Here is a 24,034-nt window from a genome sequence, read left to right on the forward strand (position 1 = left end):
TTGTTTCCTCATTATAGTTTCAATTACTTCCTATAACATAGAAATTTACAAGAAAAGTTTAGTCTAGTTCAGTTTGTGTTAACTATTTCAAATTATCAAAGTATAGGTAAGCCAAGTATAGGTTTATTGAGGTACTTTTAAGAGAACTACAACTTGAAATAATTGGGATGGAAGACACAAATATTTATTCCCATCAGAATTCATTTTTCTCTCACTACATATTTCTGATTGTTATAAAAGTAACTGAGGGAGTGATGTAAATGAAGGGAACTTCTTAAAGAAGAAAGCCATAATGATACAGGACCCTGCCTCTGGCTCTTGCTCTACTACCACTCTGCATATTTGTTCTTAGATAAAAAGTGATGGCAGCAGTCATGGTGATCCATGCCTATAATCCCTACCACTTGGGAGGTAAAGACAGAATGATTAAGGTTTTGAGACCAGCCTAAGCAAAGTTAGGGAAACTGTACCTGAAAAATAAACTAAAAACAAAAGGGCTGCTGGAAGCATGTTCAAGCTGCTTAGGAAGTGCAAAGCCCTAGGTGCAATCCCTGGTACTACACAAATACAAAATAAATGATGACCCTGGACCTGTGTGTTCTCTCTGCAGGTTTACAGAGAGCCAGTGCAAGAGCCCCTTCACCATACCGGAGAGACTTTGAGGCCAAGCTCCGCAATTTCTACCGAAAACTAGAAGCCAAAGGATTTGGTCAGGGTCCAGGGAAAATTAAGTGAGTGCTCCAATACTCGGCAGTGAATTCAAATGACAAGCTCTCCTCGCCATTTATTGTTTAGATGTTGGTAAAATGTTTTGGAGATTGTGTTCACTAATATGGTAGCAGCTGGTCAAAAGGTGGAAGAAGGACATTAGGAAGTTGGAAGGAAAGAAGAAAGGCATTTTAAAAATGGAGGGAAAGCAAGAGATGGAAAGAGAAAAAGAAAGAACAGAAGATTTCAGACAAAAGTATATGTGACATCAATTGTAGACCTTTCAGAAAACATAGAATCTTGAACAGAGTAGAAAACATTATAGTTCCCTTTACTTATGTTTGCGACAAAATTTAATTCACTACTCAAATTCATGGATTCTTTGTAACGTTGCAGTTGATATACAAGTCAAAGATTTTTTTTTTCTTTCAGGGTTTATTATTTGCTTCCTAAAAAAATCAAGCCCAAATTTAAGAACCTAATTTAAGACATCCCTTAAGAGACATTCTATGAGTTGATCAAAAAGAATCTGAGAGTGGTTCAAAACAATGGAATACGTTCCATGATTTCCTTATCTGCCAATGGTTTGAAAAGTATTAAGATACGTCCTTCATCACACTGATACAATCTGCATGTTACCCTCATCTCTGTCTTTAGAGAGGCTAAGGATTGAGTCCACACTCCTGAGCCCCTCCAAACTCATGTGGAATATTGACCAGCACCCAAATTCAGAGTCATCACTCATCAGCACTTCTTATTCTCAGGCTTATTATTCGTCGGGACCACTTGTTAGAGGGAACTTTCAATCAGGTGATGGCCTATTCCCGGAAGGAGCTCCAGAGAAACAAGCTCTACATCACCTTTGTTGGAGAGGAGGGGTGAGGAACCAGGAGTCTTATACAAACACCTCAGTATGGACAAATCTGAACCCCAAGATCAGGAGTGATTTTTCTCAAGAAAGAGCAGGGTAGCTATGCCAAGGTGACTATGATCCTGTCCTTCCAAGAGGCTCTTCTCTCTCAAGGGATTTCCAAGCATTAGGCTTCATTCTCTTCAAAACACCTAAGATTTTTGGCATGTCCTGGAGTCTGAGATTACATGGTCAAATTAAAGGACAAATATATAGTCCCAAGCCACTGGATCTTTACTTTGTAGGTGGTGTACCCTTCTGAATATCAAATTTAAAACTCTCCCTTCCTAAGTGCACTTACACAACTACATACCAAGCTTTTCATATGCTTTCTGTGATTTTATGAAAATGACTTAAGTGTAAAGGGCAACCCCACCAACGAGGGCATATTAGAACGGACTGGGAAGCTTTTGCAATTCACTCACACACACACACGCGTGCACACACACACGCATGCACTGTGCAGAGAATTCTATTATGCCTCCCACAACAAAGGCCTTGTTTGTAATGGTCCAGCTGTGTATTTTATCCCATAGGTATTAGATGATTGGAAAAAAAGGATCATTGCCATAAGAGTTCATTCATGGACTTCTGGTGAAGAAGTATCACCAAACCAATTACTAGATCCTTATTTTCTACCATAAATTGAAACTCCCATTAGGATTCAGTCTATAGAGTAAAGACTGTACCAGACTGTAACCCCCTAGCCCCCGATTGTGAAAGAGCTTACTGGAATCTGGATAAGAGACTGTCCCTCCACTTCCAGGCACAAATTGAGCTTCCTTACCTGTGCTTCCTTTGCAGCTTGGATTACAGTGGTCCTTCTCGAGAGTTCTTCTTCCTTTTGTCTCAGGAGCTCTTCAACCCTTACTATGGACTCTTTGAGTACTCTGCAAATGATACCTATACAGTGCAGATCAGCCCCATGTCTGCATTTGTAGAAAACCATCTTGAATGGTAAGATCTATAATTTTCACTTTCTTAAGTTCTTTCTGGTCATAAGTCAGCAGTAGTCTTCTAAGGTCACTGCATTTAGAGCAGTGGGCTAGATATTATAAGAGGTAATGAGAGTGGATAATAGAGCCCTGGAAGCAAAAATGTATAAGTTTTTGCCCAGAAAACAAGATAAATTATCAAGGACAAAAATAATATAACAACTGCAAATTGATGTAAGACAGAATAATCCTCTGCTGAAAATGCACTAAGATAAGAAAACACAAGTCATGAGTGATGTTAATGACCCCTAAAATCACAAAAGTCTCAGTGGAGGCTTCTTGAAGGTATTCATAGGTTTGAAATTCTTTGACCTTGGACCAGTGACTTTACCATCAGCTTTTGCATCTTACTTTAAAATAAGTCTGCTGGATCAGATGATCACTCAGCACCCTTCTGACTTGAAAACCTAGTATCTCTTTGGTTGTCTTCTATTGAGGCATTCTATTACTACTTACAAACATGGGTAATAAAATAGGTATCAGTCAATTTGTGCAGCTTGATGGACAAGATTCCTCACATATAGGTATTAAAAGTCACCAGAAAACTACATGGGACAACTAGGATTCACACACTTTCCTGCTACATAACCCCCATGCCTGATTTGCAAATTGTCCCTGATCTCACTGTTTGAGTTCCTGCTATTGAGAGGGAAATAAGTCCTGAAGACACCCAACATGGGCTGTTTACTAACAAGGCTTATTTATGCTATTGTTGAACAGAGCTTTTGGGCCTGCTAGGTTGAGAGCCCAAGTCCCTAGAGTTTGGTTATACAGCACGAGTGTAACCCGCCTGCAACTTCCAGACATTGGACATGCTCTCCTTCTCCCAACATGCTCTCAACTCTGAAGTTCTTAAACTGAGATAGTATATCTATATCAAGTATTTGGCACAAGAAGAAGCAAAACTTACCCCTTGTCTCTCCTTTGCCTGTAACTTGTTGATAAATAGATGATGTAAGGTAGAAATACACAGACAGAGGGCAAGCAGAGCAGGCAAGTGCCATGAAAGGGATTCATGGCCCCAAGAATTGAATGCTAGTTGTCACATAGGACCCATTCCAGCAGGCTCCCTTCTGACACAAGAAAATACATGTAAGCAGATTTTATGTAATATAATTCCTCGGTTCACTCTTATTTGTGAGCATGAAATTAAAGATGATGTCTTGGAAATCAAGAATTCAAATTGTCAATCAAGAAATAAATATTTTCATCAAATATCATACTACACAGAACTATATTAGGTGTTGTGGGGAAGCCCTCATTAATTGAACAATTATAAATTAAGCTTATACTTTGTGTTCAGAGAGTACAAAATGAAATGAGTAAGGTCTCTTCTCCCAAGAAGCACAAAAGGGAGGAATACATGAGTAAACCAACAATGACAATATCTTAAATGCTAAGTTGTACAGTTAGCCAGAATATACAATGGGGTTATATCCCGATAATCCATCATAAGTTGAACATATTGTAAGTCAAAACTGCATTTAATACACCTGACCTACAAGCATTGCAGCTTTGCAACAAGTACATTGTAGATTGTGGCTTGTTTCCCCTTATGATCACATGACTGACTGAAAGTTGCTTGCTGCTTTTGACAGCATCAAGAGAGAGGGTCCTACTGTGCCTCACTAGCCAGGAAAAGATCTAAATTCAAATTTCAAAGTATGATTTCTAATGAGTACGTATCACTTTTTTTTTTTACCATCGTAAAGTCAAAAAATTAAAAGTCGGCCAGATGTGGTGATGCAGTCCTATAATCCCAGCACTTAGGATGCTAGAGCAGGAGGATTGCCAGTGGAAGGTTAGCCTGGGCTACACAGTGAGTTCAAGGCCAGCCTGGTCTGCATAGTGACTCCTGTTTCAAAAAAGCCAAAAAAGAAAGCATAAGTCAAATCATCATAGGGGAACATCCATATACATTGAATTGTATTCAATCACAAGGGGAAAATACCTCAATGCACCTAAGGTAAGACCTGAGGGGCTGGGGAGTGAAGTCTATGAAGCTTATAAAAAGATGGTAGATAGTAAGGTTGGAGACATAGGAGGAATCAGATGGTCATATCCCCTGTGGAAAAGACTAAAATTAGAGTTCTGTTTTTATTTTTCTTATTCATTTATTCATATGTGCATACATTGTATGGGCCATGTTTCACCTCCCCCCGGCCCCTCCCTTCTCCCCTCCCCCCATCTCCCCTCACTTCCAGGCAGAACCTGTTCTGCCCTCTTCTCCAATTTTGTTGAAGAGAAGACATAAGCAATAATAAGAAAACAAAGCATTTTTGCTTGTTGAGATAAGAATAGCTATTCAGAGAGATTCCTAGCACTGCTTCCATGCACAAGTGTATTACAACTCGAATTGATTCATCTCCACCTGACCTCTTCACTATTTCCCAGTCATCTTCCCATTTTGACCTCTGTTGTTTTAAGGTTACTATATTAACTTCTGTACAGTGAACACATAAAACACTTTCAAGTTTTGGGTTTCCTACCTTTCCCTATTCCTCCTGTATGTGATCCATCTTGGCGTGTGACCCATGTCCACTAATATTACTACATTTGTTTTAGGTCTAAAATCCACATATGAGGGAGAACATATGATTTTTGGCCTTCTGAGCCTGGCTAACTTTGCTTAAGATGATGTTCTCCAGTTCCATCCATTTACCTGCAAATGATAAGATTTCATTCTTCTTCATGGCTGAGTAAAATTCCATTACGTATAAATACCACGCTTTCTTAATCCATTTGTCAGTAGTAGGGCATCTTGGTTGTTTCCATAACTTGGCTATTGTGAATAGTGCTGCAATAAACATGGGTGTACAGGTGCCTCTGGAGTAATCTGAGTCACATTCCTTCAGGTATATTCCTAGGAGTGTGATTCCTAGATCATATGGCAGATCTATATTTAGTTTTTTAAGAAGCCTCCATATTTTTTTCCAGAGTGGTTGCTCTAGCTTGCATTCCACCAGCAGTGTATGAGGGTTCCTTTTTCCCCACATCTTCACCAACATTTGGTGGTGGTGGTGTTTTTGATGATGGCTATTCTAACAGGGGTGAGGTGGAATCTTAGTGTGGTTTTGATTTGCATTTCCTTTATGGCCAGGGATGGTGAGTATTTTTTCATGTGTTTTTTGGCCATTTGAATTTCTTCTTTTGAAAAAGTTCTGTTTAATTCAGTTGCCCATTTCTTTATTGATTCCTTGATTTTGGAGGAGTTTAGTTTTTTGATCTCCCTGTATATTCCAGTTATCAGTCCTTTGATGTATAGCTAGCAAGTATTTTCTCCCACTCTGTGCATGGTCTCTTCAGTTTAGAGACCATTTCTTTTGTTGTGCAGAAGCTTTTTAATTTCATGTAGTCCCATTTATCCATCCTTTCTCTTAGTTGCTGAGCTGCTGGGGTTCTACTGAGGAAGTCCTTGCTTGAACCTATTGCTTCCAGAGTATTCCCTGCTCTTTTCTGTACTAGCTTCAGAGTTTTTGGTCTGATATTAAGGTCCTTAATACACTTTGAGTTGATACTAGGATAGGGTGATAAACATGGATGTAGTTTCAGTTTTGTGCAGGCAAATGACCACTTTTCCCAACAACATTTGTTGAAGAGGCTGTCTATTTTCCATTGTATGTTTTTGGCGCTGTTGTCAAAAATAAGGTGGGCATAGCAGTGTGGATTCTATCTGGGTCCTCTATTCTGTTCCACTGGTCTTCATATCTCTTTTTGTGCCAGTACCATGCTGTTTTTATTGCTATTGCTTTGTAATATAGTTTGAAGTCGGGTACTGTAATACCTCCAGCATTGCTCTTTTTGCTGAGTATTGCCTTGGCTAACTGTGGTCTCTTGTGTTTCAAAATGAACTTTAAGGTAGATTTTTCAGTCTCTGTGATGAATGTCATTGGGATTTTGATGGGAATTGTGTTGAACATGCAGATTGCTTTTAGTAGTATAGTCATTTTTACTATGTTGATTCTACCAATCCATGAGCATGGGAGATCTTTCCATCTTTTGTAGTCTTCCTCGATCTCTTTCTTCAGAGGTTTGTAGTTCTCCTTGTAGAGGTCATTCACATTCTTTGTTAAATTTACTCCTAGGTATTTGATTTTTTTGAAGTTATTGTAAATGGAATTGTTTCCATATGTTCTTTCTCAATTTGTTCATTGTTGGTATATATAAAAGCAAATGATTTTTGTAAGTTGATTTTGTATTCTGCCACCTTGCTGTAGCTGTTTGTGGTGTCTAGGAGTTTTGGGGTATAGTTTTTTGGGTCTTTAAGGTATAGGATCATATCGTCTGCAAATAGGGATATTTTGAGAGTTTCTTTACCTATTTGTATTCTTTTTATACCTTCTTCTTGCCTTATTGCTCTGGCTAGGAATTCCAGTACTATGTTGAATAGGAGTGGGGAGAGTGGGCACCCTTGTCTCATTCCTGATTTTAGGGGAAATGGTTTCAGTTTTTCTCCATTAAGTATGATGTTGTCTATAGGTTTGTCTTATACAGCCTTTATAATGTTAAGATACATAAAGAATCCTAGGGTTGAAATTATTTTCATTCAGTGCCTGGAATACCTCACTCCATGTCCTTCTTGCTTTTAAGGTTTCCATTGAGAAATCTGCGTGATTTTGATGGGTTTGCCTTTATATATTATTTGGTTTTTTTTCTCTTACAGCCTTCAATATTCTTTCTCTGTTCTCTGTGCTTGTTATTTTAATAATAATATGTCATGGGGAAGTTCTATTTTTGTCAAGTCTGTTTGGTGTCCTGGAGGCTTCCTGTACCTAAATGGGCATAACTTTCTCTAGATTTGGGAAATTTTCTGTTATTATTTTATTGAATAGATTACAAATCCCTTTTGCTTGGACCTCTTCTCCTTCTTCAATGCCCATGATTCTCAGGTTTGGTCTTTTGATGGAGTCGGTGAATTCTTGCATTTTCCCTTTGTAGAGTTGTTTGACTAACAGTTCTTCAGTTTTTCCTTGAATTTCTATTTTATCTTTGAGTTCTGAGACTCTGTCCTCCAAATGGTCTAGTCTGATGGAGTGGCCTTCCACTGTGTTTTGTGTTTCTGTTTCTTTCTTTTTCCTGAGGCTTTCCATGTCATTGGTCACTTCCTCTTTAATTGGATTTGTGCTTTTAAATAATAAATCTTGGGCCAGGTGTGGTGGTTCGTGCCTATAATCCCAGATATTCAGGTGGCATAAGAAAGAGCATACAGTCCAGGGTAAGCCTGGGTAAAGAGCAGGAGGAGACCCTACCTGAAAAAATAACCAAAGATAAAAAGGACTGTAGATGTGACTCAAGTTGTAAAGTATGAGGCCCTGCATTCATGCCCTAGTACTACCAAAAAGACAAAACAGCAGTAAATCTTGTCATGGTGTGGAGAGTTAGTTTGAGGAAATAAAACTGGAAACTGTAGACCAGTTCTGAAACTGTTGGTATGCCAAGGGGAGATTAGTGGGTCAGAATCTACACAGGGTGGTGTGGAGAGAGGAACAGCCTGACTTCAAGGGCCATTCAGAGGGAGAGGAGCTTGAACTCATAGGTTCACTGACTGTTGAGGGGAGGGAGAGAAAGAAGTATGAAATAAGGTCAAAGTTTTCAGTTACACAATTGGCTGGATTAATACTATTAACTGTAATAAGAATTATGCAAAGTAGAAGATACTTAGAGAAATTTTCCAATGAAAAATTTACTCTTTGATGCCTAGAATCATAATTAGAATGATGGCCCTGGTTTGCAAGAGAACAGCTGGGCTGGAAATCAAGATTTGGGAGACACCAACAGCTAAGGTAACTCAGTTGTGGGAGATGAGACCATCCAGAGTCTGTGAAGATGCTGACCAGAACTGAGGCCCACGATGAGTGTGAGGACAACACTAATGTGTCAGGGGTGGACAGAGTGGACATATCCTTGAGGAAGATAAAAAGGGGTGGCCAGAGAGATCCAGACTTGGGAGGGTATGATGATAAAATGAAGGGGTTCTAGAGGGAGACTTGGGGCCCAGGAAAGAGCTTGCTGTGGTAAGGAAAGAAAAGATGGATTTGAAAAAATGGATCCAAAATGATGTTTAGGCAACAGAATAGAACTTCAGGGTTCAGGGGGAAAGGCTGGGACATCCATGGAGTAAGATTGTTCAAGAGGACAGATGAGCAAGGGAACTGCGTTTTGGATGGTGGTTGAGGTTAAGACTGGTGACATTCTGGGATGAATGAGACTCATCATTTTGAGGGGAACTATGGACTCAAGCATGTTTTAGTGTGGCCACAAAATAAGGCCACAAGGGAAAGCCTTGGAAAGCACAGAAGACAAACTAGACTTAGGACTTGCACATCTGATGGGCTCCCTACTGGAGAGAAACCTGTTAGTTTCATTACAAAAGTACCTCAGCATCCTCCCAGCTGCTCTCAACTAGTTGCATTGCCTTCTACTAATCTCTGTTTTGAGAGGCTGAAGGGACTCTGTAGATATGTCAGTTATACTTCACCGAGTTAAGGAAGGAAATCATGTAACACAGGGATGTTGTAAGAATTAGCAAGTTTTCTCCATAGATCTTTTACAAGGGCTTAGAAGTGCCTGCCCCTGAGGAAGATTAATCTTGACGACTTGGCCTTGCACTCATGCTGGATTTCATCCACTGACACTCCCACTCATGTTGAGAATATTTGCTGTGTGTCCTGGAAGCAAAATTACAGGTGACTTTCTGAAGCAACTAGCAATCTAAATAGCTCATGTAGGTTGAGAGTTTCATTTTATTGAATGACAACTTGCTATAAGGTAAGCAGGCCTCCCTTTTCATACCAGTCTTTAACTCTGAACACAGCAATCCCTGGAGTCCCCAGCTGGTCAAGAATGCTAGAATACAGTGCAAGCCCATATACTTCCTCCCAGAAAGCAGCAGATAGTTTCATGAATTTCCACATGCTATTGGGCACTTCTGTTGGTGCCTCAGAATACCTGAGAGGAAAAGGGTTTTTTTCCCACAGTCACAGCCACAGCTAAGCAAACTGAGCTGCTTACTCAGAGTCTTCTTTGGTTCTGAACAGGCAGGCCATTTTGGGCTTTGGGGAGCCTTGTCAAAACTCATTTTATAGTTACTCCTTTTATTTTCCCACTATAAGCCATCCTTGTACTTTGTGCCAAATAGGTTAACAGAAAACTCATGGATGTTTCATTTCTTGGGCCCCTGAGTACTCAGAAGTACTATATCCAGCATTTTCATTAAGAGCAGGTGACTAGCAGAGTTCAGGTCTAGTGAAGTAGCTCTGTATCTTGCACACAAGCCCAGCACAAGTAGGGGCATCTCCTGCCGGAAGACCTGCAGCTGTCAGTCTGATAGCCAGGAAACTAGAATCTTGAGTTCTTCAGTCAGGTGGCTCAGGACTAGCAGCTACCAGATGCTGATTAACCCCTGGCAGGGTGGGTGTGACTCTCCTTCCTCACTCCATGGGAGTTTATCCTGAGATTCACATGGGCCTGGAGGAAGATGACAATCATCATAACCTGTACACCACTCAAAAGAAAACAGAGACCAAAGATTATAGTACTTATCACTGGCATAACCCTCACTTTGAAAGCTGGTGATTGTCCCTTGATGCAGGACAAACCAGGGCAGGATTCGCCTGGACAGAAAAGAGTAACAGATACCCACTCCCTGCCTACCTTCTCTTCATTCTGGATACAGAAGTAGACATGACCACAACCCAGAAACAAGTATGGCAAAATCGATGAGCTCCAGAAAATTAAACATGCTTAGGATTGAAACATTACTTGAGTGTGGCTGGAAGAGGCATCTTTGCACTGTTTTTGTTATTCTGGTTCTCTATCATTACTGGCTGTCCTCTCTGTCCTGTGCTTACTCCCTTCTAGAAATAAGCGCTATAGAAACAGAGATGGCTTTCTCTTAGTTTATTGTGGCATAATGCTTAGGACTTCAAGGTGCTTCAAACAATGTTTCATTGATTATTGGACACATACATGACTGTTATTCCACAAGTCACGGCAGTTCCTTCTTTGTACCGGGACTATTGAAATAAAGAATGCTCCTTCCTCCATTGTGCAATAACTGCCCAAAGGTCACACTTTTCTTTATCATCTGTGGTTCAAAAGTTCTTGCGATGTCAGTGATAAATTTGCATGTCATCTGGGGGCTTTGCACTCTGCACTGTGGCTGGCATTGCTGATCTTCTTCTCCTCCTTATACTGCATGAGTTTCTACAGAAGCTGCCTCCAGTGGAGAAGCCTCAGAGACTGTGTCTTCCCCTGAAATTTTCCCTGTGACTTCAGGGACTGAAGATTTTGTGACCTTGTGCTTGCTGTGTGGGGGCTTCATATTCATTGGGATAGAGCCAGCTAAATCAAAAGCCTGAACAATGGTATATAGTGAATCCATTTGTTCCCCTTTTTACAAGTCAAATATTGAGAAATACTAAGAAAATATCAAGTAAAAATTCTCATACATTTTGAATGGAGTCATAAATAACAAAACTATACATGAAATGTGAAAAAGCTTCAAATTTTCACATCTGATACAACTCAACGAATAATGCAAGGTACATATATGTTCAAAGTATTATGCTTACATAGGAAAGTTTCATATTTCAGTTCTAACATACCTTCTCTAGAGGTCTTTCTTGAGCACTCAATTTAAGTTAACCCATTTATTTATGATTTTCCAACTTGACATCATACTTTATTATTTTGACAGAATTTATTATTATCCAAAGTAAAATACAGCTATATAATTGTATTGTATAAGCACAGCTAATTTTTGCTTTTTCTCCTCTTAGAATATAAGCACTATGAGACCAGAGTCTTGTCTGTCCCTTTTCTAGTCACAAACTTGATGCTAATACATACGTGCAGAAGGAAGGAAAGAACAAAGGGAATGAGAAGAGAAGGGATGGGTAGATGGATGAATGGACAGAAGGACAGATTGATGGTTGGATGGATGCATGGATACATGAGTGGGAAGGTGGAAAGATGTGATACCCAATTAAAACTTCTTGGTTATGACAGTTTCAATCTCAATTCAATTTTTGGTTCAGAATATTTGGGATTCAGAAATATAGTGTCATTCATGTTCCTGGTGTCATTCATGTTCCCACCATTTGTCCTCTCTAAAGTCATCACTGGAAATTCTTTTCTGTCTCAATTATTTTGAATAGTACTCTTTCCAGAGCAAATCTATGATGCACTAGGTTTAAGCAAGTGGAACAGTTGTTTCTTCTCTTTCTGGAAACAGTACCAATGTTAGCCATGCTCTGCCTGTTTGGGGTATTGGCATGGATCATTTTAAGACATTACAGTGAGTCACTCTTTACATAATCATCAGTGTAGGAAGAATTTTCAGAAGCCAGGTTTCAAATCTTGTGTTGACTGTTCCGCTATTTTCTGAGCAACCACAGGAAGCTTTATGAGATTATTTTGTGTCAATATCAGTGATAAATCTAACCCTACCAGTGTCAAACCAGGATCTCCCATAGAGTCCCAAAGACCTTTGCTAACTGCAAAACAAGTACTTGACCTCCTTCTGTCTCAGCCACACCTTTCTCTCTTTCCAAGCAGATACTACCAGGATGGTAAAAATCTTCTGGTTTGGGGTCTTTAACAAGAAGGGGTTGGGGAGAAGGGAAGCTCCTTTGAGCATGTTTAGAGTCTGGTCAAGTGAGCATTAAGTGTAATTGTGAAGTTTTATGGAACTTAAGAAGTACTGGATAACACACTTTAAATAGCCATTGCTACATCTGTAGAGCCTTGAATTAGTAGGTAGAAACCACAATATTATAAGATCCCATTGGTTGTCTCATGCTCTTCAGCCTCCAAAAGGGCCCTCCTGACAGCAGAGCTCAGTGTGCACTTTGATTTGTCTAGAATCAGATAGTCTCCCCCAGCTTCATCCCACCCAAAACAGCATCTTTCCTAGATGAATATAACAGCTATGCTGGCCCTATCCCTAGATGAATCTGAGTAGCTTTCCTAGAAATTCCCTCAAGAAACTGTGGGCAAAAGGCAGACAAGAATTCATCATGAAACATGCATGATTGGTGGTGACCATATCCACCCTCGCCCACTTCCTAATCCTACTTTCCTAAGAGCTTGTGAGAGACTTCCAGTGGAAAATAATTTAGTTGATGCAAACAGAAAAATACATTTGATTCATCTTTAATTTGAAAGCATGTATATAAAAATATAACAACTAAGTGTTTTTAAGAAAATTTAAGTGATTTAATGTATATTCTAGAATATAAACATTATTGAGAACAATAAAAATCTCAGGAACATTAAGTATGGAGACCTTTTTAAACAAGATTGGATCCCTAATGGAACTGTCAGAATCAGACATGAAAACAAACTAAAAAAAGAAAGACATATTGGAATATGTAAAAATTAAAATGCTTTTTATGACAAAAATACCATGAACAAGATAAAAAAATGGTTTTGAAAATGTAACTTCAGCTTAGGAAAATCAGAAGGTAAAAATCTGTAATACAAATTTCCAAGAGTTCTTATAACTTGAAAAAAGAAGATGGGAGAAGTGACTGGCATTTGTCAGTTTTCTATTGCTGTGACAAAATACTCAAGACAATAAACTTGAAAGGAGAAAAGATTTATTTTGGCTCATGGTTCCGGAAGTTTCAGTCCATGGTCACTTGGTCCAGTCACTTAGGAGCTGTAGCAGCATAGTACCTCGTGGTGGAAGCACTTGATAGAAGAAGCCTATTCACTGTGAAGCCTATTTTCTGTGAAGCAAAAGAGAGAGTGGAAGAGGCCAGGGTCCCAAAATCACCTTCAAGGACACACCCCCCAATGACCTAACTTCCTCCTTCTAGACCTCACTTCCTAAAGGTCCCACCACCTCCCAATGTCACTACAGGCTGGTGACCAAGCCTTTAGCATATGGGCCTTTGGGGACATTTAAAACCCAAACCATAACACAATACTAGAAAATCAGCAAGACTATTCAGAGAAGAATGAATCCAAAAAATCAACAATATGATGGCCATAAAAAGAATTTCAGCTTTACCAGTGGTCAGAGAAATGCAAATTAAATGACATATCACTTTATAACTACCAAACTGGCAAAAATTAAAAAGAGTTATATTGTCTATTTTAGGAGGCAACATAGGTAAAAGGATACCTTCATGCATTGCTGGTAGACAATTGAATTGTGACCTTTTTATTTTTAACACAATTCACAATATATACTAAAAAGTTTTAAACCCATATACCCTTTGGCCCAGGCTAGCTCATAGAAAAAAAAACACTAGTATTAAGAACTTTTATAATAATAAGTAATATTTATGAGTACTTATTACGGGCTGAGTATCTTTGCAAAGATTCAACATTCAACATGTAAATTGCATATCATGTTATGACTCCCTATTTTAAAAAATGGGAAAACTGTAATGTGTATGTCCATCATCAGGGGAATACTTAAATTCATTACAGCAAACCCATACTGCAATGCTTTGAGGCATAAAAAAACTGAATTAGAACCTTATCAAAAATGGAGAGGAATTTCCTCAAAATATTGTTGTGTGAAAAGAAAAAAGCAGAAAAACATGAACAATGCTATTCAAACTTGAAAAACAATGACTGCAAACCTTTATGTGTTTAGATACAAATACATAAATATGTTAGTGATTATATGATTTAAATTTAAAACATTGAAGGGTACTCTTAGATTATTAACATGGGTCACAGGGGATGGAATAAGGTGAAAAAAGCTAGCCAAACCAGAAGAAGCCAAAACCAGTGATAATAAAAATGCATGTATAATTACTATTATGAAATTTTATAAAATTATATGTGTGAGGAAAAATAAATCCATAACAACTAATGTACCATTTTGTATAAATATCTTAGCTGAATTGTTAGATGGAAGCAAATATCTTAGCTATTAATTCACCCATGCACAATTAATACTCCTGAGGATTGAAGCCGAATTCTACAGTCTGTTCTGCACATGATTTTCTGGCATATGACCAATGCCACATGTACATGGTGCTATCATGCTCACTCTAGCTCTAGTTTCTTCCCTTCTTCATTCTGTTTTGCCATTTCTGTCCCCTTTACTCAACACAAAGTCTTTAATAAGTACAAATTCCAAATTCCTCAGCTGCTCAGGACAGCCCAAGCATGGAGACCATCTGCCTCTCCCAGCCAGCACCTTTTCTGTCCTCCTCCTGCTTTCTTAAGGGCTGCACTATCATCCTCATATGTTTGTTTCTTTTGTTCCTCTCCTTTCCTCTACATGGGCCCAAATTTTACCCACCTTTAAGCCCCACTTAGAATACTGCAGTATTTTTTCATGACTTCTTTCCCGAGCATTCTTCTCAAGATAAATATGTTCACTTCTCTCACATTAGTTAACAAACACTTTCAGCTGGAACCTTCCTTTCCAGTGAAATTTGCTTCAACCCCAATATCTAGAACAGATGAAAGTGGAGCTGGTCTCCTTCATAGAAGAGTGGTGGCTGGTCAGCTGATCACTCAAATTCTTTCTCCTTTTCTTCATCTCTATGTTATGCACAAAACAGTTTGACAAATCACTGCTCCAGTCTACATTTCCCGTTCCATCTCTCAGCTTCTTTGCACTATTTGTGTTAGCTTTGAAACTGGATCAGTGAAGCATTTTATTGTCTTTGCCCTCTGCAGCCAGCATGATTTTTGGCATAGAAGTGGCACCCTTCAGTTCCTGAGGCAGGATGCCACATGGCAAAAGGTCAGTTGATATGATCATGGGCAGGTTCCTATTTGAATCTCAGCATCTTTGTTCATAAAAAAGAGATACTAGTGTCTGCTACTGTTTGAGTGATATTTTTTCTCAAAAATATTTATGTTGAAACTTAATCAACAATGTGATAGTATGAAGACATAAGACACAGACCCCCTGGATAGGATTAGGGCCCTTATAAAAGGGCTTGAGAGAGTTGATTCACTCTCTTCCACCATGTGAGGACACAGTATTCATTCCCTTTCTTTGCCCAGCTGTTCCTTCCACCATGTAAGAATGCAACAAGAAAGTTCTCACTGGACATGCAACTTGCATCTTGGACTTTGTACCTTGGATCTTGGACTTCCATAAATAAATATGAATTATCTAGTCTGTAGTTATTCTGTTATAGAAGCACAAACAGAGTTCATGTATTAGTTTGTTAGGGTTTCTATAACAACATACCACAGGCGGAGCAGCTTAAACAACAGAATTGTACTTTTTCAAATTCTGAAGACTGGAAGTTGAAGATCAAGGTGTTGTCAAAGTTACTTTCTTCTGAAGCCTCGCTCCTTATCTTGCAGATTGTCCTATTCTTCCTGTGTCTTCACATGGTCTTCCCTCTGTTCATGTTCATGTATATGTCTGTGTCTTAACTTTCTTTCTTCCTAAAGTCACTATTCATATTGGATTAGGTTCCACCCATATGACCTCCTTAACTTAATTACATTTTTAAGACCCTATTTTCAAAAACAGTCACATTCTTAAGTACTGGGGTGAATTTAACATATGAATTGGGAGGACACAATTTAGCCCATAACAACACCTATTCTGAGTGGTGGTTTTAAAGATACAGGAAAATAAAATGGCACTTAGTAAGAATTTAGCAAATGTTAGATGTTATCATTCTTCCCTTGAGTTTGTAGGAGTATCTAAAGATATTAGAAAAAGTTTTTCAGCCAAGGATTTCTCAACCTCCACTGTTGACAATTAGGTCCATGAAACTCTTTGTTGTAGAGAACTGTCCTCTGTGTTGTAAGATGTCTAGCAGTATCCCAAGCCTCTGCCCACTAAATTCAGTTGGCACTTCCACCACCACCTTCAGTTGTGACACCAAAAAATGTTTCCACACATTGGCAATGCCTGCTAAGAGGCAAAATCACTGTTGAGAGCCACTGTTTCGATATATTCATATGGGAAGAAGTTGGGAAAAGAAAAGGGTCCAGCATAATTTTTGCAAGATAAAGAATATTTCTGTGGGCCTGGCCTGTATTTTTATAGAAAACATTTGTAACCTTAAAGTAAGTAATTGCTATGGTTTGAATGCATGTGTCCCTCCAAATTCATAAGTTGAAACTTAACCCCCAAGGTGATGGTATTAGAAGTGGGGCCTTTTGGAAAGTGATTACATCATGAGCACTCCACCCTCATGAATAGGATTAGTGCCCTTGCAAAAGAGGCTGAGAGTACCTAGTTACTTTTGCTCTACTCCTCCTGCCATGTGCAGACACAGCAAGAAGACACCAACTTGGAAACAGAGAGTAAGCCCTTACCAGACACTGAATCTGTGGTGACTTGATCTTAGACTCCCTAGCCTCTAAAAATGTAAGGAATGAATCTCTATTATTTATGTATTACCCAGTTTGTGACATTATAGCAGCAGAAGCATACTAAATCAGTCATATAATTAGACATCTCTGATTACTAGATAAGCATAACTGAACATCTGAATAACCACCAGGCCAGATCTTTGGTGTAAGTCAGTTCACTGAGTTCATGTTCTGCTTCCCTTCTAGACAATCCAGCAGAGAATCTCCCACTTGCTGTAATCATTTGCTTCCCATGGAAGTGTCTTTGTTGACTGAGAATAAAATAAACCTACTTGAGAACAAAGCAAATTGCATTTATTGGGAGCCAATCAGGGCTGTAATCATGGACAACATCAATTAAAGTAGTCTTGAAAATGTGCTACAGGGTTTTGCAAGTGAGTGGCTATATTTAAAGTTATAAGGGGGTGATGATTATATCATTTACTTGTCATTAGTATAGTCATTAGTACTACAAGTGTTAAGCTGCTTTGTAAGGGATTAGGTGGTGTTTCAATTTATAGGTAATTTAAGGGAAGCAGGGGAATTTCACAAATGATCAATGAACAACGAATTGTAGTTGACCCAATCCAAAGGTCAACACTTATTGGACAGGCAGCCCAGTCCAAAGTTTTAGCTGCAGGCATGCCTGTAATCTGGTTAGCTATGGCCTCCCAACTCCATTTTAGGTTCTCCTAGTCAATGCTACTCCATTTTTTTCCTTGACATCTCCTAGACTCAGTTAAAGGGCAAAGTTTAGACAGAGGCCACACCTCTCTCTGGGAATTGGGACACTGGAAAGATTCCTATAGAATTACTGTGGAATTTCCAGGAGGTCATGGAGTGAGCTGTGGTCCTGATGTGTTCATCTCTGCCACCATGGCCTCTGAGTAGCCCAGCAACTATGCAGGAGCACTGGACACCACACCTCAGCGCTCCTGCAGACAAAGAGGGAACATTACAGAGCAAACTACTAATGAGGATGCCAAGACCTACAACAAACCCACTAATAGCTGTGGAGATAGGAGACGCCTTCAGCCAAATGCTGAACTCAGCCCAGAAGAATGGGGATTGAGCAAAGGGAATGAAAACATTCCTGAGCATTGTGTGCAAGCAAAGAGGAGAGAAATGTGCTTTTGCAAAGACAAGTTGCTGCAAACAATTAAAACTCCACTTTCCTAGTATTTATCCCATAAGTGTCATAGTTGTTTGTACTGTGCATTCACTTCCCAAAGGTAGATCTGCTTGAATTTTGGTTTGGGGGTATTGTTTTTTGTTTTGATCAGTACTGGGGTTTGAACTCAAGGTTGTATGCTTGAAGCTCTACTACTTGAGACAGGCCCAAACCCTTTTTATTTTTTAATTTTTAAATAGGGTCTCACACTTTTGCCCTGGGCTAGCATCAGACCGCAATCCTTCCTATCTCTGTAGCTGGTTTTGAAGGCATGCTTCCGCCATGCCTAGCCTTTGTATTTTTTTTTTACTCACCATAAATAGCCCTGAAAACTATTCTTTCTAGGAGCTCAACTTTGTGGGGCAGCTCAAGGATGCATAGGTTTTGAGAAGATGATGTCAAAAGAGAGGTAAAATCTAGAATTATAAAAGAAGGCAAAAAGCTTATGGCAAGAACCCAGAGGAGACAGGGAAAGATGATCTATAACCTAGTGGGGAGATTAACTTTGAAAAAGGATCAGCTCCTCTTCCTTGGGAAAAGAAATAAATGACAAATGTAGATGGTAGGTGCACTTATTTATTAATGAAGCAGGTGCAGGAAGCAAAGAACTGGAGGGAGGAAGAGGCTGGTGACTCATGAAAGGGAGCAGACAAAAATAAGAACCCCCTACTCAGTGGGATATAAGGAGGTAAGGATTTATGTGGCTGAAGACAAGTGCACTGAGAAGAGGTCAAGTAGAACCCTGCATACCCTCTGCTTTTAGAAGAGACAAAGTCTGTGTACACCATCCTTTTCCCCAGTATCCATGCAGAAACATAGTTGGTGATGCCTAAGGCAAAAACATCACTTCTGACTTTCAGACTAATTTTTTCTATCCTGAAAAGAGGATGAGGGACTTGGACTCACTGCAGAAATTATTTTAAATGCAGATTCTCATAATTCACCCCATATAATCTGCTCTCCAGGCACTTGTATCTTAACAAGCAGCCCAGGGACTCAGATCCCAATGGAAGGTCAACTCCTTGGAGAAATATCGCTTTAGATGCTGAGAGTTTCAAGAGCCTTTCAAAGAGAATGAGGAAAAAGCTAGTTTTTCATCCAAACTTCACACCTACAGATAAAATCCACCTGAGCAGAAGCAACAGGTTTTCACTGGATTTTCTATGAAAGTTCCAAAAATGAAGGTAATAACATTGGGTAAAGCATGGAAGCATAAATTATGTGGGAACATCATAAATGTTTTATGTACTTAAATAATAAGGTTGAGGAAGAATAATTATTTTAATTGATCAAAGTTATGAAAATAAGGAGAGTAACTTTGAGATGATTTTTAAAAATATATAATAGAACTTAGCAATTATGAAGTGCTTTTCATCTTCAAAGAACCTATTAACATTAAATTACTCTTCTTTTAAATTCTCCTGTGAGGTAGGTAAGCAAATATTAACATTATTATCCCTTATTTGTAGATGAGAAAAGAGGATTGGAGAGGTTGTAGCATGCCCATGCAGATCTAAAATTGAAAAGTCTTTTCATTTTTTTTTAAGTTTCTAGTGTGGACACAGAAGTTTCTGGTTTTCAGGCTACTACTTTACCTTTCGCTCTCCCATGTGCTTGTTTTATAGAAAAGAACTTACAGCAAAATGTGTGTAGGCAATCTCAAGTAGACAATGGAAGGAGCTTGTGTCTTGCACAAGAATGGGATATGTCATTTATAAGTCTCAAAATGGTTAGGATTTAAACTGAGGAAGGACTTCAAAAGAATTAGAGTTAATTAACTTGAACAGACTATTGACATTATCCTACTTCCACATCCTAACATAAAAAAATAGGAATTAAAATTATGCTTTGATTAATCAACTCAAACTCTTTTTTATGAATACAGTATCTTAGTCACATTATTGGAATTGATGCTACTTGTCTTAAAAGTTTACTTTGAGGACAAAGGAAATGAAAACTCTGTTGTAAAAGCATCAGGTCCAAGAATAAAGTAGAATATATTTTCTGATTGTTTAAATGCCAAATCAAATTAACAAAGTCAATATATTGCCTACTGAGAGAGGTTTTAAAAGTAAATTATGCAAAAATACAGAGGTTTATCTTCTGTTAAGCCTCAATTTCATAAGAGGAAGTACATTTTCAGAAAAGTACAAAAAGTGAGGGGTGAGAGCAGCAGAAAATAGAATGACTGGAAGGATGGGCCCAATGTACCTGACTTAGGGTGGATTCTCTAAATTGAGAATAGTAGGCTGACCTAAAAGAATGATGAAAATGGCATTGGAAGAGATGAACCTGGAACAGAAATTCAACCCTAGTAAAGTTGATAATGGAATTAAGGTATCCAAATAATTACAGGATCTATGAAGGGGTATAACTGATGGAGATGTATAAACCCAATGATCAGAAATATCATTATGATAAATAAATAGAAATACTCTAGACTTCTAAGAAGTTATGTGATGTAATCTAGGTAATAGATCCTCTGGCAGAGACTGAGAACAGATCAAACAGATGCTTTGGGATTTCAGGGCACAAAAGCAAGGAAGGGCTTCCCATTTTCAGATGATGAATAGCAATCATAGGCTCCAAAACTGATATTCACAATTATCAGACTTCTAGAGACCTTTACTTTATATTCTTATCTCAACAAATATCAATCAAATTCTGTTATCTAAAGAAAAAATATGATCAGTAGATAAATCTCCAAAACAATAAAGCTGTATAGATTAATATTATGTTGGTTTATTATTTTGTTTTGCTTATATATGCCATATTTCCTCCTCTGTCAATGCAACTAATTCAGAGCCAATTACTTAAATACCTTCAAGTATGTATTTTGTCCGGATTGTATCAGTACACATACCTTTGTGTAGTATGGGAACTTGATGTTGTCAGAGCCGTTATTATTGTGCCAGTCATGTGAGAATTACAGAATGCAATTTCAGCTTACACTTAGGTAGTATTTAAATAGTTCTAATATTTTCCTGAGATGCCATACCACTAGATTGTATGTCCATGTGAGCTTGGGGGCCTCATTATTATCTCTAATAATCCCAGCATCTAGGACAACACCTCTCACATGGTAGGTACTTAATAGGACTAGTGGAAAGGAAAGAAGGGAGAGAAGGAGCAAAGGATGGAGGGAGGGAAGGAAGGAAAGAATCCTAAAATTTGGATGGGTTTCATCATGTTGATTATTTTTGAACTCTGTCTTGGATTTAGTGAAATTCTGTGTGTTGGTGAATGGGTCATAGGTAAGAGAAAGACAGCATTTAAAGGGTCATGAAGGCCCTGTAGGTTCTTCCAGGAACACAATAATATTGTCATCCTGAATCCTCTGGTCTGTGTAACTCAAGTAATTCAGACTTAAGCCACCTTCCTTGATTACCCAGTTGGAATAGTTGGTTTTGAGAGCATTTTAGTTACCCAGGCAAACAGCTTTATCTGGCCAATTTTCCTCTAGAATTCCAAGTATGGAACCCCAGATAACAAGTCTCATTCCGAAACTAGATAAATCCTTCTCTTGCATAAAATTTAACACGTGAGTTTAGCGGAACAGCTTCCAAACTACATGGTAGTATAGTGAGTAAGAAGGAGGGCTGTCCTTTCACTGAATACTAAACTGCTGTAGCAGGTTAGCACAAACTAGGTAATCTCAGTTCTAGAGGCCAGAAGTCCAAAATCGAGGCGTCAGCAGGAACACCTTCTGAAGGTTCTAGGGAAGAACCCTTCCTCACATGTTTCAGTGTCTGATGGTTCCAGGAATTCTTTTGTTTGTGAATGCATCATTCCAGTCTCTGCCTCTGTCTTCACATGACTTTCTCACATGTTTTTAGGTCTCCTCTCTATCTCCCATAAGGACACTTACCATTGGATTTAGGACCCATGTGGATGTCCAAGATGATTTCATCTCAGAGTCCATTACTTAATTATATCTTTTGCTAATAAGTTCTCATTCACAGGTTCCAGGGCTTAAGACTTAGGCATAACTCTGGAGGCAAGCATTCAACCCATTGGAGATGCCCATTTGCATACCTATACACACATCATAAAAACCTCCAAGCTTAATAATGTGTATTACATTCCACTCTGAAACTTTGGAGTGAATATGCATCATTTTCATAGCTGATAAATACAATTTCAGTTAAAAGCATTCATGATATTACAGAACAAAATATTTGGATCCTACAAATAAAAGAATAATTCAAAGCTGAGGTTAATGTAACACCCATTACAATTCAATGAAAGCATCTTGGAGCCTTTTTAAAAATTATTTTTCTGACCTGGGTCAGAGTGATAACATACCTGAACACATCTGAACAGAGCAAAAATCAAAACTGGAAGTGATATTCTACCAATGGTAATGTGAATTTTCTTAGATCTCTGTTTCTCACCTCTTTTTGCATTAAGCTAATCATAATAATCTTATTATGATTCATACAATTCATCACTAATCCCACAGTAACCCAAACAAAGGATCAAAAAAAACACACTCTATGTATTTCCCTCCTTCTTTCTTCCTTCCTCCCTTCCTCTTTCTCACTCTTTCCTTCCTTCTTTCATTATCACTCTTTCCTTCCTTCTTTCAAGAATTCTTTGTGTTTTTGAGACAGGCTCTGATTATGTAGACCGATCCACGTGCTTCAGCCCTGAGTGCTAGAACTACAAGTGTGATCCCCATACCCAGCTCACTGTTCACATTTTCAAATCATCAATTTTACCATAACTATCTTTCCATTTAAAGTTTTAGAACCAAATCGATATTAAGTAAGTTATTTGAAAATCATACATAATCAGTGGGTATATTAAAGTATGCATGATTCTTCCAGAAGAATTTTCTCTGTAAGGGAATTTGCATATTTAGCCCATCATATTGGTGAAAAACAGCCGTGTTCTGGCTGCCCCTGTAGGGCAGATATTAACGGATGGAACTTGGCAGAATTGGGGCTAGAAATTCATTTCAGTTGCTAATTAGCAATCAGAAGGTAATATCTTCCATTATCATGTGTTGGATCAGTCTCTTTCATGCAGATAAAGGAAACTTCAGGTTTTCTCAGCTTATTTGTAAAAAATGTTTCCATACACAGAGAAGCTATAAAAAGCAGATATAAATCGTGTCCTGCATATGCAGCATTTGAACAATTTTTGCAGTGCATGGAGGAGGGTTTTTTTTTAACATCTCCCAAAGCATTATCTGAATTAAGGACGGTGCAAAGAAAAGGCAGAAGCTACTTAATCCCAGTGGCCTTGATCTACATTCTACTGTAGCCATCTGCTCCTGCAATGTCCCTCCTGATCTCATTATCACCCAGAACTGTGCCATATCAGAAACTGAAATCTCTAAAATCTCACCATCAATCATTCCACAGCAATATTCTCACCTTCTCCCCCACTGCAGCTGCTCACCAAATTCATGCATGCCTCTGACTAGTGTGACATGGTCCCCTTCCCCACTCCCACCCCCAGCCTCCTGGACTCCATCTTTTCCTATACACACAAATTCCTCTCCCTTACATACTTGGAGCCCAAAAGATGTGCAAAATGCTACTGTGGTTTGATACTTTAACTCACTCTTCTGTATTCAATGCCAGAGTTGTTTCCATGAGCAACAGAGACCACCAAATTGATAAACACAATGAACTAGTATCACTCCTTACCTTAATGGGCACTTTCTGAAGCAGATAAGAAATCCTGCTGAAATTCTAGGCCCTTGATTCTGAGACGCCACCATCACCTACTTTTCCTTAACTCTCTTCTACTATATGTAAATTAACATAAAACACAAATGCACATTCACTATAAAAACTTAATATACATAGGTGATATCACCACACAAAAATAAATACTGCTGTCATTTTGACTTAAGTCCTTCCGTGCTCTTTTATGATGGATGGATGGATGAATGGGTGGATGGATGGATGGAGAGATATAATTTCACATGAAATGTAGCAA

The 24,034-nt window shown here is 38.6% G+C and overlaps 1 protein-coding gene across 14 annotated transcripts in view; it reads left to right on the plus strand.

Moving 5' to 3' along the window:
- Hecw1 (HECT, C2 and WW domain containing E3 ubiquitin protein ligase 1) overlaps positions 1 to 24,034 on the plus strand; it is a 419,560-nt gene that overhangs the window by 365,122 nt on the left and 30,404 nt on the right. For all 14 annotated transcript variants that reach the window (XM_074065380.1, XM_074065387.1, XM_074065388.1 and 11 more), the window contains 3 exons: positions 611 to 731; positions 1,473 to 1,586; positions 2,423 to 2,575. In XM_074065380.1, the coding sequence (XP_073921481.1) occupies positions 611 to 731; positions 1,473 to 1,586; positions 2,423 to 2,575 (388 nt within the window). The remainder of the gene's footprint in view (positions 1 to 610; positions 732 to 1,472; positions 1,587 to 2,422; positions 2,576 to 24,034) is intronic.

The sequence above is a fragment of the Castor canadensis genome, chromosome 2 (assembly GCF_047511655.1).
Source record: "Castor canadensis chromosome 2, mCasCan1.hap1v2, whole genome shotgun sequence".
NCBI lineage: Eukaryota > Metazoa > Chordata > Mammalia > Rodentia > Castoridae > Castor > Castor canadensis.